This window comes from Salmo salar, chromosome 01 (genome assembly GCF_965601325.2).
Source record: "Salmo salar chromosome 01, fSalSal1, whole genome shotgun sequence".
NCBI classification, from domain to species: domain Eukaryota; kingdom Metazoa; phylum Chordata; class Actinopteri; order Salmoniformes; family Salmonidae; genus Salmo; species Salmo salar.
Window position 1 is genome coordinate 56,263,230 of NC_138291.1, and position 16,039 is coordinate 56,279,268.

A 16,039-nucleotide genomic window follows, 5' to 3' on the forward strand; every position below is an offset into this window, starting at 1 on the left:
AAGGGCACGGCCTACCTTGTGGCTCGGTGCTGCATGTGTAGCTCTCAACTGGCACCAGGGGGTGGAACAGAGGCATGGGACGAGAAAGGGACACAATCCCACATAGAACAGAATGCATTACTAGACAAAACCAAAGTATCAATTGTTTAGAACTGTAACCATCCTGAGAGGCTGAGACGGTTACCCTTGTGTGTTGTGTAGGGATTCAGGTTTAGTCTAAGAAGGAAGAAAGGATGAGAGTGTCTGAGGATTAGAGGAGTGTATTATGCAGACAAGTAAGCATTAGTGTCGGGATCTATCAACTGTTGCACAGAATACATACTAAGCCTGTGTTTACTCTTTAAAGGGCTTGTTTTATACAGTTTGTGTACACTTCCAACTCCAGAAAAACAAAGATTGTACATTAAAGTGTCTTTCATTGTCTGTCCTTGCCAGGTGCACCCTCATCAGGGCAGAGTGAAGTAGCATAGCCACCCAAGAGAGATCTCTGCTCTCCTCTCTCAGGAGTCGCCACCTTCTCCCAGTCCCTGGCCGTCCAGGATGTCCACCACAGGTTTTCCAGCAGTTTCCAGCAGGGGGCTCCACTCAGGGGCCTCTATGGCATCCAGTAGCACAGCCAGCTCAGCCTCTAGCTTCTGGACTGTGTCCTCTACACGCTGCAGGGGACATATAGGGGACAGACAGGGTCATTATCAGCCCAACTCACATTGATTTCTAGGTCCTACCCCTTGAACCTAGACCCATCTGAGTGCAGATCTGAAAGAATTGGACAGTAAGCAATATGGCAAAATGTAATGTAGCCTATCAAGGTGACGGATGTTGCTTGCCTAACCCCCCCCCCCCCCCGCCCCAAAAAAGGGATAAACATATAAAAGGGATAAACATAAGGGATAAACACTGACGTTCTATACATTGCCTTGTAAATAATGGACGACGCAGAGGTAATTTTTCCAAGGTAATGTACAGAATGGAGGCGTTTATCCCGCTTATACCACCATTGGCAAAGAAAATAATATGAAAGCGCACATTCACCAGCAGAAAATATAATTTTTCGCCTTTTATTTTAGTTTTTATAAGCAAATTCCTACTTTCTCATCTTCTGGTTGCTAGAGATGCGACACAGTCGTTTGTTCCATTAGTTCGATATTTACAGACCAAGAGTGTGCAAAGCTGTCATCAAGGCAAAGGGTGGCTACTTTGAAGAATTTTGATTTGGTTACTACATGATTCCATATGTAATATTTCATCGTTTTGATGTTTTAACTATTATTCTACAATGTAGAAAATAGTAAAAATAAAGAAAAACCCTGGAATGATTTTAGGTGTGTCCAAACTTTTGACTGGTAGTGTAGGTTCTCCTCAGATACACTCAATACTCATTCAACAGCAATACTCCCTAGGCGGTGTGAACCAATCATTTTTTGGTAACTGAGTGATTTCCACTGCTGAGTGGTTTGGATGGACATTGTTAGTACAAAAACCTTTTCCTTTAAAGGAAATAGTGCAGATTATTTTAGTGTCACCATAAAAAAAAAATGATACAAGGTAGTAATGTTACAAACCACTGGGAAATCTCCCAAATTCCTTGGATGATTGAATGTCTGCCCTGGAAATGGGAAATGTGAAACTATTTCTAAATAAGGCTAGATTTATTTGTGTGTGAGATACAAAGAAAGATAGGTCACATTTGAAGCAAAGTATATATGTCATGGTTTATTGAAGCCTACATAAATGCTTAACAAATAATTTATAAGAATTAGAATATCATTATAAAGTGTAGCCACAAAAGTCTACATTTTTGGAAAAGCACCATGGTATATCCCTCTCAAATAGTATGACATTTGGTTCTGATTTAAATTTGGCAGTGGATTTAGAAGTGGATCTAAAAAAATCTTCACTTGAAATTGATTGTTCAACTCCCTCAGCCCTCCTGCAGCAATGTACATACTTTGTATCCTTTTGGGTTGCTGAAGTTCAGTGTTGTGGCACTAACTTTGCCCACTCAGAGGGCTGTAAGAAAACTCAAAATAAGTCACCAAAGATATGGGATAAAAGGCAGGAATTCAGTTGGTGAGGGATGAATATTGCACCATTCCTGTTAGTAGAGACCTTGGAAGAGTAGGAATATGTAAATAAATTGCTCTGCCAGGCAGTTGATAGGTCATTAAAAAGTACGCTGGACTAAGAATAGGGTACAAACATTTTTTTATAACGAATACTTATTTTGGTGAAAAATATGATTGAATTGTTGACAACAAATGGGTTAAAGCACATTTCATTCCCATGGGGTCAATTAATCAATATTCAGATGAAAGGTCGCCTATAAAATAATGCCTATAATAGTAATTAAAAACTGCTCTTTGTCATTCATTATCTCAAAATGTAGTCTGAACATGTGGAAACATGATGGAAGAACCTGGATCAGGGATGGGCGACTTTGATGGGGGTGAGGGCACAGTGGCTAGCGAGTCTGCGTACCCACATCTATGCCATTGGGCAAAGAGAAAATGTTGCAGTTTTAAAGCAAGTTCGATGCAATTCTTTTGCCATGGGGCGGAGTGAAAATTTTGCGATTTCATAACTAATTTCATGCAATTCTACTCCTTTAAAATGTGCAGTTTTAGCGCTAATTCACATTCGTTCTAAACATTATTCCATAAGGTGGAGAGAAATGTTTGCAGTTGTTAAGCCAATTTCCTGCAATTCTACACATTTTGCCATTGGGCATAGAAAACATTTTGCCATTTTAAAGCAAGTTTGATACAATTCTACACATTTTGCCATGTGGCAGAGGGAAGATTTTGCAATTTTATAACTCATTTCATGCAATTCTACTCATTTAAAATTTTATTTCCATTAATTCTAAACATTTTGCCATAAAGCGGAGAGAAATATTTGCAGTTAAGCAAATTTCCTGCAATTCTACACATTTGCCCTGACTAATATGATATCTGAGTGAGAGTGACTTACAAAATCAATGGGGGGTCCCCGGGTCCATAATTCGACCATGATTACCACACGTTTGGATAGCTGGCTAGACGAATTTACCAATCTGAAAATGTTTAGCATGGACTAATTCAGTGACTGTCAGTGACTGACATAACAAGAGAGAAACTGCTGACGCACAACCACATTTCAAAATGCATTGTGTATTCTACTATTCTAACTCAACATTAAGTTGAGACCCTGACTGAGTTCCTAATTTTAATAGAATTTTGGGGGGAAATTGATCTGTGGGCCTACAAAACGGGGGCCTTGGGCCACTAGTTGGCCATCCCTGACCTAGATCATTTCAAATTCAAGAAAACCATATTATGTAATTGAATATTCATATTTGGACACAACATTATCATAATATGTTCAAATTTGAAATCAGTCCTTGTTTACCAATGCTTTCCCATGAAAGCCATTGAAGCAGACCTAAAGTAATCTATGTTCTATTTTTGAAATGAGTAAAGATTCCATGCAAATTGCCATTCTAATGTGACTTCTCAACCACCTGGTAAAGCTCTGTAATTTACTAATTAAACATAAAGTTGAAAAAAATATATTTCTAGTTCTTATTTGAGTTATTAGAAATAGGAATGTAAGGTCAAATCCTTTTTTCATGTTTTTCAAGAAGAGACAGTTTAAAGGGATAAAGGGTTTATGAAGGCTTTATAACTCCATCATATTATTTTGTTATAGTGTGACAGAAAGAGACTGTGAAAAGCATTGCGTCTTACTCTACCTTCTCCACTACATCCAGTCTGTCATGAAGAGTACTGTGGTCCTGACAGGCACTCGACCGGACAGCTCTGGGTTGGAGCTCAGACTCAGGTCCTGATCGAAAACATAAAGCAGACGGCATCATTTTCCATACAATACAACATTATTTCTAACAGTATTTCTGATATTGTCTTTACATTACAACACCTTAGTATCCTACATAGAGCCTAGACTATAGGATACATTGTAGTATGTATGGACCCCAATACCCAGCACAGCAAAATTCTCAAATACTCCCTCGGCCTGAGAATACACAGTGTATTTTTGTCTACTATCTCTATCCACAGCTTGAGTTCCATTATAAATCTTCATCCAGCTAATCTCTAAAGGTCACCAAAACAAGTCTTTCTTGTCTCCTCTCTTGCTCCTTCCTCTCTCTCTCCCTCTGACTGGTTCACAGCCCGTTCCAAGTGTTTTCTATTACCTCTACATCTCTGCTCTGCAGGCAGCCTGCAGCCCAGCCATCCAGTTCACCACAACCTCTGACCACATGCCATTCTGTTGACATCACACTGCCACAAACTGAGTTGGGATCAGTTCACCCTCACTCTCACCAGTACGTAACCCAGTTTGTTTAGAAGAGATGCCGCTGATCCAGGGTTAGCATTAAGGAGCAGCGTCACTGCCTGTGTTTTACCTGTACACCTTTAGGCTTAGTAGTCTACTACTAGAAATGGCATAGCTTTGATGCAACCCTTTGTCTGGAAGGGAAGGCGGTCTCACTTTAAATCAAGCTTGAACCTTTATGGGTTGGGTGTGGTGAAGAAACCTCCATATACATTGTTCCACCAGGTTTTTTCTCTTTGTCATCCAGGTTTCATGGTTCCAATTAACCACCCAGACCCTTTTGAAGAGCCCCCTATTTTCTCTGGGAGCTGAAACTCTGGTCTATGCCGATGAATGTGGCTGGGATGTGCGGTCCATATGTCTGTGAAGACAAGTTTCTTCTTAATAATTAGTGGAGCATAGACCATGCATAATCTCTTGCATGGTGTCCTTTCTATTCTCTTCAGCCACACTTCCTGTTGCATCTGGTTTCCATCACATCACAGAACTGTTTAACATAGGTCTTTAAGCTAGACATTTCTTACTTACTATATATTGTCCCAGGCCCTTGTGCACACTGAAGGGTATTACAAACACAAGACAAAGACATTTACATACAACATACTATATACTGCATACAGAGATACTGGATATAATGACGAGATGCCTATGTCTTCGCTCTAACAATGGGATTCGTAGTCCACTTAGCGGAACGGCAAGCTCTCAAGCTCTCGCCTTTTACTCTCTTTGGATAGGTGGATGCATCTTGTTATTTGAATACTATTTTGAACATTCGATGGTGGGTGTTGACGTCAACCGCCTGTATTCAATGGAAAGTGAGATGCTATGCTAGTCTCATGAATATGCTAGTCTCATGAATAGACCGTCTCCGATATAAAGTGTGTTTTCTCTAAGTTGCCGCGATGTCGCGTGCATCACACTTTTATCAGTACACTCTTAACATCCTAAGCAGTACGAAACTTCTATTCGATAAAATAAGCCTCATGTACCAAAATAGTAATACATGTTTATCTTGACTAAATTCTGCTTGCCCCCCATACAAACACTGCTCACTTGCTTAATAAATAATGATCTTCTGAACGTGGAGAGATTTTAGGCCGAGTAAACCCTCTCGCTTCGCCTCTTCTTCTCTGATATATAGCAGTCTATTAGGTGTTGAATTTGGCCTCATATTTCTAGTTGTCTATTCCCTGCCTGTCAGAAAATGAACACAAGATAAGGACCATTTATTTTCCCGGCGTCATGACTGTCCTCCAGCGTCCTGTGAATAGCAGCCATTGATTACTGGTTGTGCTGTTTTTATGGAGCTATCCCGCGGTACAATTTCATAAGCTCCATTACAACACCACTGATCATATCTAGGACAAAAGCCAAGGAAACCCAAGGGATGATTGTAAGATAGAGCTCCTCTTTAGATTTCTCTCAATAAACACACCAGGTGTCTCTGCATCAGTACTACAGCATGTACACAGACATAAGCACCCTTCATTTTCAGTAAATTAAACTCATCTGAGTGTATGAGCCAGTTGGCAAACTACAATAGCTAAGGACTTTTTTTTCTTAGGAAGACGTGTCACATGTGAGCATCGATTGATCACATTCTGTGTTTAGCACGTGACACAGCGTGTGCACGCACGCACATTCGGTGCACACACAAACAAAGACGCACACAAACACACACACACAGTGGATGCTGTCTCAGTTGGATAGTTATGTGACGTATGTAACCTAAACATAGTGGTTTGCTGTTGAATGCCAGAATTCCCTGCTCTGCCAGTTTAAACAGCCTGTGCTGCTCCTAGTTTGGTTATCAACATGGAGGGGAACCAAAAGACCCTAAGACTGCAGCTGAAGATTGTCAGGGAAGTGTGTTCTGAGCCAATTGTAATTTTCCAAGGTCGTTCTTTGTGGCACCTGACCATACGACTGAACCAGTGGAGGCTCCTCAGGAGAAGAAAGGGGAGTACTATCTGTGTTGAGAAGCTTGGTGAGTTGGTGACATGATTAGATAGAGATTGAAAAGTGATAGTTGAAAATTGTTTGGGATATTATTCCATTCAAATTAGTTTTCTTCAAATTACAGGAGACAGAGGAGGTAGATTATACATCGTTTTCTTGGTTTTAGAACTTTATTTTTGTGTCCAGCTAATGCAATTTATTTCAATTTGCATTGCTAACTTCAGTAGCAGTAGCTTGCTACTTGCAACTGAAGAAGCGAATAAAACCGAGGGTCGACCTCTGCCTGAAATCAGTTTCATGAAGAAGGATGAAAAGGTGAGGGCGTTCAATACCAATTGGTATACAAAGTATAACAGTAGCTGGTTAACAGGGAGCCTCTCATCAAGCCGCCTGTATTGCTGGCCTTGCCTGCTTTTTGGAAAGTCATCCTTGGGCAAAAGAGGGGAACAGTGACCTGAAGAACATCAATCATTCAGCTAAATACCAAAACAAAATCAGGGAGCATATAAATGCCCACATCAGATTCAAGCTTCTGGAAAAAAGACGCATCGATCATGACGAAGGTCTGCGTATTCAAACTGCGCAACACAACGAGAAAGTAAAAAGAAACAGGGATGTTCTCAAGAGGCTTATCAACACCACTGGGTTTTTAGGCATGCAATAATTGGCTTTTAGAGGACACGATGAGAGGGATAGTTCCGCTAACAAGTGCAACTCCAAGGAGCTAGCAGCGGTAATTTCACATTACCAGGAACTTGAAGCTTTCCACCTTCTCCACTTTGACGGAACCGCAGTGGTGAAGGTGGAAAGCTTCAAGTTCCTCGGCGTACACATCACAAGAGGCGCAACAGTGCCTCTTCAACCTCAGGAGGCTGAAGAAATTTGGCTTGGCCCCTAAAACCCTCACACACTTTTACAGATGCACAATTGAGAGCATCCTGTCGGGTTGTATCACCGCCTAGTACGGCAACTGCACCGCCCGCAACCACAGGGCTCTCCAGAGGGTGGTGCGGTCTGCTCAATGCATCACCGGGGGCAAACTACCTGGCCTCCAGGACACCTACAGCACCCGATGTCACAGGAAGGCCAAAAAGATCATCAAGGACATCAACCACCCAAGCCACGGCCTGTTCACCCCACTATTATCCAGAAGGCGAGGTCAGTACAGGTGCATCAAAGCTGGGACCGAGAGACTGAAAAACAGCTTCTATCTCAATGCTATCAGACTGTTAAATAGCATCACTAGACGGCTTCCACCCGGTTACACAACCCTGCACCTTAGAGGCTGCTGCCTTATATACATAGACTTGGAATCATTGGCCACTTTAATAATGGAACACTAGTCACTTTAATAATGTTTACATACTGCTTTACTCATCTCATATGCATATACTGTGTTCAATTCTACTGTATTTTAGTCAATGCCACTCCGACATTGCTCAATCTAATATTTACATATTTCTTAATTCCATTATTTTACTTTTAGATGTGTGTATTGTTGTGAATCGTTTTTAGATACTACTGTACTGTTTGATACTACTGCACTGTTGGAGCTAGGAACACAAGCATTTTGCTACACCCGCAATAACATCTGCTAAATATGTTTATGTGACCAATGAAGTTTGATTTGATTTACTTGCTGAACATATGGAACTTTCTACTGTCTACTGTCTTTTTTCTGGGATGTCAAAATCAATTCAATAGCTTCCATCGCATCATCCATTAAAAGTTAGATTAATGAGGCAGCGCATTTTCTTGCACGCGCTCAAGTAGGTTTTCCACTTTCCTCAGGTATTTATTTAGCAAAGATGATAACACATAATCACTCCGGACAGACACAAGCAAAAACTCATGACATAAATGTTCTAGCAGCCTAGGCTTCACCTTCACATTAGAGATCTGACATGCTGAATGGGATGAAAACGAGACAATTGTTCAGTCTGATCAACTGTAGGCTACTAATAAGAGTAGATGCATACAGCCTATGTGCTCTGTCCATCTGGTCAGGGTAACTAATTGGTAATGTTATGTATTTATAGTCCATTTGTGTGTCAGGAGAAAATGTGAATGTGATCAAATTTGCTCGGCCCTGTGAGTTCTATTGTCTATCAGTTGTTGTCTCTGTGTCTGGGTAGAGGAAATCCCCCTCCTAATCTAGTCTAAATATCATTCATATGAACAAGTATAAGGTTGCTGCAGATTGACAGGATTTGTATCTGCTATTTGTATTTCCAGCTAAGTCCCCTCCTGTTCCCTGATTAAGAGGTGATGACCACTCCACTCCACTACCATTGTCAACTTTCTCCTGACATGAACTGAAGCCACGTCTCATGTGCCTGCTCATCCACTGGCACATTGAATGTTTCCCCTCCAAGCACTGTGACCTATCAATGTTCTCTCATTACTGTATGTCGAGTCGATCACATACACAATCACATTATTACACGTCAATGATTTTACTCCTTGCTTGGACTAACTCATTCTTAGCTCTTTTGTCTAACTGTTTTGTGTGTTGTGTTATTGTTTTTTGTCTTCCCAGTCAAATCCTGTCCTGCACTGAAGTCAAGCCTCTGAACACCTCAACTCAGGCCTCATACCCTCATTCAATCACTGCTGTGATCCCTTTCCAAACACTGTGTAAGTAGCCCTCTCATTCCTATTCCCTATAATATTGTACTATAAATGTATTTTTTAAATGCTTTAGGTTAAAATAATTACTCTTTCACGATTTTAGAAACACACTTTGACTTCTCTGTGCGTTCCGCGCCTATACCGTGGGTCTCCCATCCTCCTCAATTTTTCAAGTCACCAGCCTCATCTGGCATGAACAGTAGTCCAGGTGCGACAAAACTAGGGCCTGTAGGAACTGCCTTGTTGATAGTGTTGTTAAGAAGGCAGAGCAGCCCTTTACTATGGACAGACTTCTCCCCATCTTAGCTACTGTTGTACCAACATGTTTTGACCATGACAGTTTACAATCCAGTACAAAACCTTTCAGTAGAGAATCGATTCAAAACCTTTCAGTAGAGAATCGATTCATCTGGTTTAGTTGTCTCTATGGGCCAAGCCTGTGGAAGGAAATAAAGCAGTTTAGTCCCTTCAACTTGCTCAGTTTCCAAATACAATGCTTTTAGTTTTTGAAGTATTTAGGACTAACTTATTCCTTGCCACTCATTTTGAAACTAACTGGAGCACTTTGTTAAGTGTTGCAGGGATTTCACTAGCTGTAGTAGCTGACCCGTATAGTGTTGAGTCATCCACATACATAGACACACTGGCTTTACTCAGCCAGTGGCATAAGCCACGATTTACATTTTGTATTACAGGAAAATAGCTTCAAAACTGGAAGATTTGATCTCAGCCTCATGGCAAAATGTATAAAATAGCATGAGATAAGCTATAAAACCATAGAATTGTGAATTAGAATACTAGTCATTTAATAGGATCTCTATGTATAAAACTGCAATTTTTTCTCACTGCCCCATGGCAAAAGTTTTGCAAGGGGCCACAGGAAACTGTGCTATGCCACTGGTGTGTGTGTGTGTGTGTGTGTGTGTGTGTGTGTGTGTGTGTGTGTGTGTGTGTGTGTGTGTGTGTGTGTGTGTGTGTGTGTGTGTGTGTGTGTGTGTGTGTGTGTGTGTGTGTGTGTGTGTGTGTGTGTTGGACAAAGGCAGATGATGACATGCCTGATGAAGTGTACACTCATATGTGTATTATATCACAGCTGCACCAGGAGAAATACTGACCCACACACTCAGAGGAAACAGGCCATATGAAAGGAAAACACAACAGCCCACAAGAGTCTGATCTAACACCCTCCGCCCTGGGAGACAGGTTTGGAAGATGGTGTGTGTGGTGTGTGTGTGTTGGCCTGTCTCTGTGGGGTGTTCATGTTCACATGTGTGTTTGCACTGGCCACAGGAGACAGGGCAAGTTGTGCAGTGGAGTGAATACTGAAGAATACAGCCAGAGCATTAGGTCAGTTTGTACACAACACCAGTGGTCCCACAAACCAGAGCTTGCCTAATACAGACCCGCCCATGGAAAAGAGACTAACAAGCTGTTAGTCAGATCTCCAGAGTATTTCCTGAATCAATATTGGGTTGGCAGAGAGAGCAAGAACTAGTGTGTGGTTCCATGTGTTGGCCATTCCTTGTGTATGAAGTCACACTCAAGCCCAATCATCTCTGGTTTCTCATAAGTCCTCAAAGAGTAGGATATGGAGGGGGGGCTAAAATGTTTACGATTTTCATTGAGCAGTAAACAAGATTGGAATGATAGACAAACATTAGACATATAAGGATAAAATATAAGATTTTTGTAAAAAATGCAATACTGATGAGGACTACATGGAGAAAGGTCAATGCTGCATTAAACATAAGAAAACAGATGTTTTAACCTCACGAGTACAATCTCTCTCTCTCTCTCTTTCTCCATACAGTACCAGTCAAAAGTTTGGACACACCAACCTTTTCCAAATTCGTACTATTTTCTACATTGTAGAATAATAATGAAGACATCACAACTATGAAATAGCACATATGGAATCTTGTAGTAACCAAAAAAGTGTTAAACACCTCAATTACATCGACTAAGGAAGACCTCAATTACCTCGACTAACCGATGTCCATGCACATTGACTCTGTACCAGTATCCCCCTGTGTATAGTCTCGCTATTGTTATTTTACTGCTGCTCTTTAATTACTTGTTACTTTTACTTCTTATTCTTATCCATATTTTGTTTTTAACTGCATTGTTGGTTAGGGGCTCGTAAGTAAGCATTTCACTGTAAGGTCTACACTTGTTTTATTCGGCGCATGTGACTAATACAATTTGATTTGAACAAATTAAAATATATTTTATATTTGAGATTCTTTAAAGTAGCCACTCTTTGCCTTGATGCCAGCTTTGCACACTCTTGGCCTTCTCTCAACCAGCTTCATGAGGTAGTCACCCGGAATGCATTTAAATTAATAACAGGTGTGTTAATTTGTGGAATTTCTTTCCTTCTTAATGTGTTTGAGCCAATCAGTTGTGTTGTGACAAGGTAGGGGTGATATACAGAAGATAGCCCTATTTGGTAAAAGACCAAGTCCATATTATGGCAAGAACAGCTCAAATAAGCAAAGAGAAATGACAGTCCATCATTGCTTTAAGACATGAAGGTCAGTCAATTCAGAAAATGTCAAGAACTTTGAAAGTTTCTTCAAGTGAAAAAAACATTAAGCGCTATGATGAAACTGGCTCTCATGAGGACCTCCACAAGAATGGAAGACCCAGAGTTACCTCTGCTGCAGAGGATAAGTTAAATAGAGTTAACTGCACCTCAGATTGCAGCCCAAATAAATGCGCAACCGAGTTCAAGTAACAGACAAATCTCAACATCAACTGTTCAGAGGAGATTGCGTGAATCAGGCCTTCATGGTCGAATTCCTGCAAAGAAACCACTACTAAAGGACACCAGTAAGAAGAACAGACTTGCTTGGGCCAAGAAACACGCGCATTGCACATTAGACTGTCCTTGTGTCTAATGAGTCCAAATTTGATATTTTTGGTTCCAACCGCTGTGTCTTTGTGAGACGCAGAGGAGGTGAACAGATGATCTCTGCATGTGTTGTTCCCACCATGAAGCATGGAGGAGGAGGTGCCAAACATCAGCCTCAAAACCTTAATGACTTGGAGAAGATCTGCAAAGAGGAGTGGGACAAAATCCCTCCTGAGATGTGTGCAAACCTGGTGGCCAACTACAAGAAATGTCTGACCTCTGTGATTACCAACAAGGGTTTTGCCACCAAGTACTAAGTCATGTTTTGCAGAGGGGTCAAATACTTATTTCCCTCATTAAAATGCAAATCAATTTATAACATTTTTGACATGCGTTTTTCTGGATATTTTGGTTCTGTCTCTCACTGTTCATTAAAATGATAGACTGATCCTTTCTTTGTCAGTGGGCAAACATACAAAATCAGCAGGGGATCAAATACTTTTTTCCCCCACTGTATGTGTTATTTCATAGTTGTGATGAAAAAGAGAAAAAACCCTTGAATGAGTAGGTGTGTCCAAACCTTTGTCTGTTTATATATATACTTTAAATATCTATCTCTCTCTATCTATCTATCTATCTATCTATCTATCTATCTATCTATCTATCTATCTATCTATCTATCTATCTATCTATCTATCTATCTATCTATCTATCTATCTATCTATCTATCTATCTATCTATCTATCTATCTATCTATCTATCTATCTATCTATCTATCTATCTATCTATCTATCTATCTACTATCTATCTATCTATCTATCTATCTATCTATCTATCTATCTATCTATCTATCTATCTATCTATCTATCTATCTATCTATCTATCTATCTATCTATCTATCTATCTATCTATCTATCTATCTATCTATCTATCTATCTATCTATCTATCTATCTATCTATCTATCTATCTATCTCATGCACACACACACACACACACAAAAAAAAGTTCTGGGACATTGTAAAGTCCATGGAGAATAAGAACACCTCCTCCCAACTGCCCACTGTACTGAGGATAGGAAACTCTGTCACCACCGATAAGCCCACTATAATTGAGAATTTCAATAAGCATTTTTCTACGGCTGGCCATGCTTTCCACCTAACTACCCCTACTGCATTCAACAGCACTGCACCCCCCACAGCTACTCGCCCAAGCCTCCCCCATTTCTCCTTCTCCCAAATCCATTCAGCTGATGTTCTGAAAGAGCTGCAAAATCTGGACCCCTACAAATCAGCTGGGCTTGACAATCTGGACCCTTTCTTTCTAAAATTATCTGCCGAAATTATTGCAACCCCTATTACTAGCCTGTTCAACCTCTCTTTCGTGTCGTCTGAGATTCCCATAGATTGGAAAGCAGCTGCTGTCATCCACCTCTTCAAAGGAGGTGACACTCTTGACCCAAATTGCTACAGACCTATATCCATCCTACCCTGCCTTTCTAAGGTCTTCGAAAGCCAAGTCAACAAACAGATTACTGACCATTTCGAATCCCACCGCACCCTCTCCGCTATGCAATCTGGTTTCAGAGCTGGTCATGGGTGCACCTCAGCCACGCTCAAGGTCCTAAACGACATCGTAACCGCCATCGATAAGAAACAATACTGTGCTGCCGTATTCATTGACCTGGCCAAAGCTTTTGACTCTGTTAATCACCACATCCTCATCGGCAGACTCAGTAGCCTTGGTTTCTCAAACGATTGCGTCGCCTGGTTCACCAACTACTTCTCTGACAGAGTTCAGTGTGTCAAATCGGAGGGCCTACTGTCTGGACCTCTGGCAGTCTCTATGGGGGTACCACAGGGTTCAATTCTTGGGCCAACTCTTTTCTCTATATACATAAATGATGTCGCTCTTGCTGCTGGTGAATCTCTGATCCACCTCTACGCAGACGACACCATTCTGTACACTTCTGGCCCTTCTTTGGACACTGTGTTAACAACCCTCCAGACGAGCTTCAATGCCATTCAACTCTCCTTCCGTGGTCTCCAACTGCTCCTAAACACAAGTAAAACTAAATGCATGCTCTTCAACCGATCGCTGCCTGCACCTGCCCGCCTGTCCAGCATCACTTCTCTGGATGGTTCTAACTTAGAATTTGTGGACAACTACAAATACCTAGGTGTCTGGTTAGACTGTAAACTCTCCTTCCAGACTCACATCAATCATCTCCAATCCAAAGTGAAATCTCGAATTGGCTTCCTATTTCGCAACAAAGCATCCTTCACTCATGCTGCCAAACATACCCTCGTAAAACTGACCATCCTACCAATCCTCGACTTCGGCGATGTCATTTCCAAAATAGCTTCCAATACCCTACTCAACAAGCTGGATGCAGTCTATCACAGTGCCATCCGTTTTGTCACCAAAGCCCCGTATTTTACTACCCACCACTGCGACCTGTACGCTCTCGTTGGCTGGCCTTCGCTTCATAATCGTCGCCAAACACATTGGCTCCAGGTCGTCTACAAGACCCTGCTAGGTAAAGTCCCCCCTTATCTCCGCTCACTGGTCACCATAGCAGCACCAACCTGTAGCACGCGCTCCAGCAGGTATATCTCTCTGGTCACCCCTAAAGCCAACTCCTCCTTTGGTCGTCTCTCCTTCCAGTTCTCTGCTGCCAATGACTGGAACGAACTACAAAAATCTCTGAAACTGGAAACACTTATCTCCCTCACTAGCTTTAAGCACCAGCTGTCAGAGCAGCTCACAGATCACTGCACCTGTACATAGCCCATCTATAATTTAGCCCAAATTACTACCTCTTCCCCTACTGTATTTATTTATTTTATTTATTTTGCTCCTTTGCACCATATTATTTATATTTTATCTCTGAACTTTCTTCAAACTACAAATCTACCATTCCAGTGTTTTTCTTGCTATACTTTATATACTTTGCCACCATGGCATTTTTTTTGCCTTTACCTCCCTTATCTCACATCATTTGCTCACATTGTATATAGTCTTATTTTTTTTTACTGCATCATTGATTGTATGTTGTTTTACTCCATGTGTAACTCTGTGTTTTTTGTATGTTGTCGAACTGCTTTGCTTTATCTTGGCCAGGTCGCAATTGTAAATGAGAACTTGTTCTCAACTTGCCTACCTGGTTAAATAAAGGTGAAATAAAATAAATAAATAAATAAACACACACACACACACACACACACACACACACACACACACACACACACACACGCACACACACACACACACGTTCATCCACACAAGCTCATCCAACTGTCACCCACGCACACACACATCCTGGAACCTACAGTATATGCTCATTGACAGATCCTGAATGACCAAGATGGATATTCCTTGAAGAATCAGCCTATTTTACATTTACATTTTACAGTGTAAAGATCTCCAATTCATGTAAGGTTAGACATCACAAAGAACTATTCAACTCCACTGCATAGTGAGTACTGTTCATCACTACACTGCTACAAAGTCACTTAGAAATTAGCACTTCTATCAAACAGCAGAATCTAACAGAGTGAACCACACATCTATTTATGGTTTGTTTACACATCTGCTGTGCCCCCTGCCCTTTCCCCTATGACCTCTAACCCCAGCCACACCGAATCACATATCTTACCTGCAGCTGTGTAGGCAATAAGGAGGAGCAGAAGTCCAAGTGAGATGGTGGCAGGGCGGGTCATGGCGGAGGAGAGGAGCTGGAGGGTAAGAGTAGAGTCTGTAACTGGTGCTTGCAATGTGAGAAATATAGGGAAGAAAGAAAGAGAAAGAAATACTCACAGTGTATTCAGTGCCCAAAAATCTCCTGAACGCTAACCTAGACTGTATGCAATTTTTTCCTTCCTTCCTTCCTTCCTTCTCTCTCTCTCTCCTCCCTCACTCTTTGCCCTGCACTCACTCTCGCGCCCTTGGTTGCGCCCAGTTTCCTAATGAAAACATTAGATGCAGAACAAAAGCCCTCTATCTGGGAGGAGGCTGAGGGGTGAACTGAGGGGTGGGGTTACTTCTAGGGTGGGACTTCTCAGCAACACGGATAACATTTAGCATGAAGGGCATGAAGATAGGGTTGTAATCATTGTGGAACGGTATGGTGTGTAATGACACACTGGGTCAATTCAGCATGAAGAAAACGTATCCTTTATAATCTGCAGGAATGCTTGTAGTTACAGCTGCCTTAATTGATTACTGTCACATGCACGTACACGTGCACGCATGAACGCAGG

General features: G+C 41.3%; 1 protein-coding gene across 1 annotated transcript; it reads right to left on the reverse strand.

Moving 5' to 3' along the window:
* Positions 1–244: 244 nt before the first annotated feature.
* LOC106605068 (placenta-specific protein 9) lies at positions 245–15,802 on the reverse strand. The gene is made up of 4 exons (XM_014200338.3): positions 15,597–15,802; positions 15,436–15,514; positions 3,731–3,822; positions 245–656 (listed from the first exon to the last, which is right to left on the reverse strand). Exons 2-4 carry the CDS (start codon positions 15,497–15,499, stop codon positions 501–503), a joined length of 312 nt encoding a protein of 103 aa, XP_014055813.1. The 5' UTR covers positions 15,500–15,514; positions 15,597–15,802; the 3' UTR covers positions 245–500.
* Between the last annotated feature and the right edge of the window lie 237 nt (positions 15,803–16,039).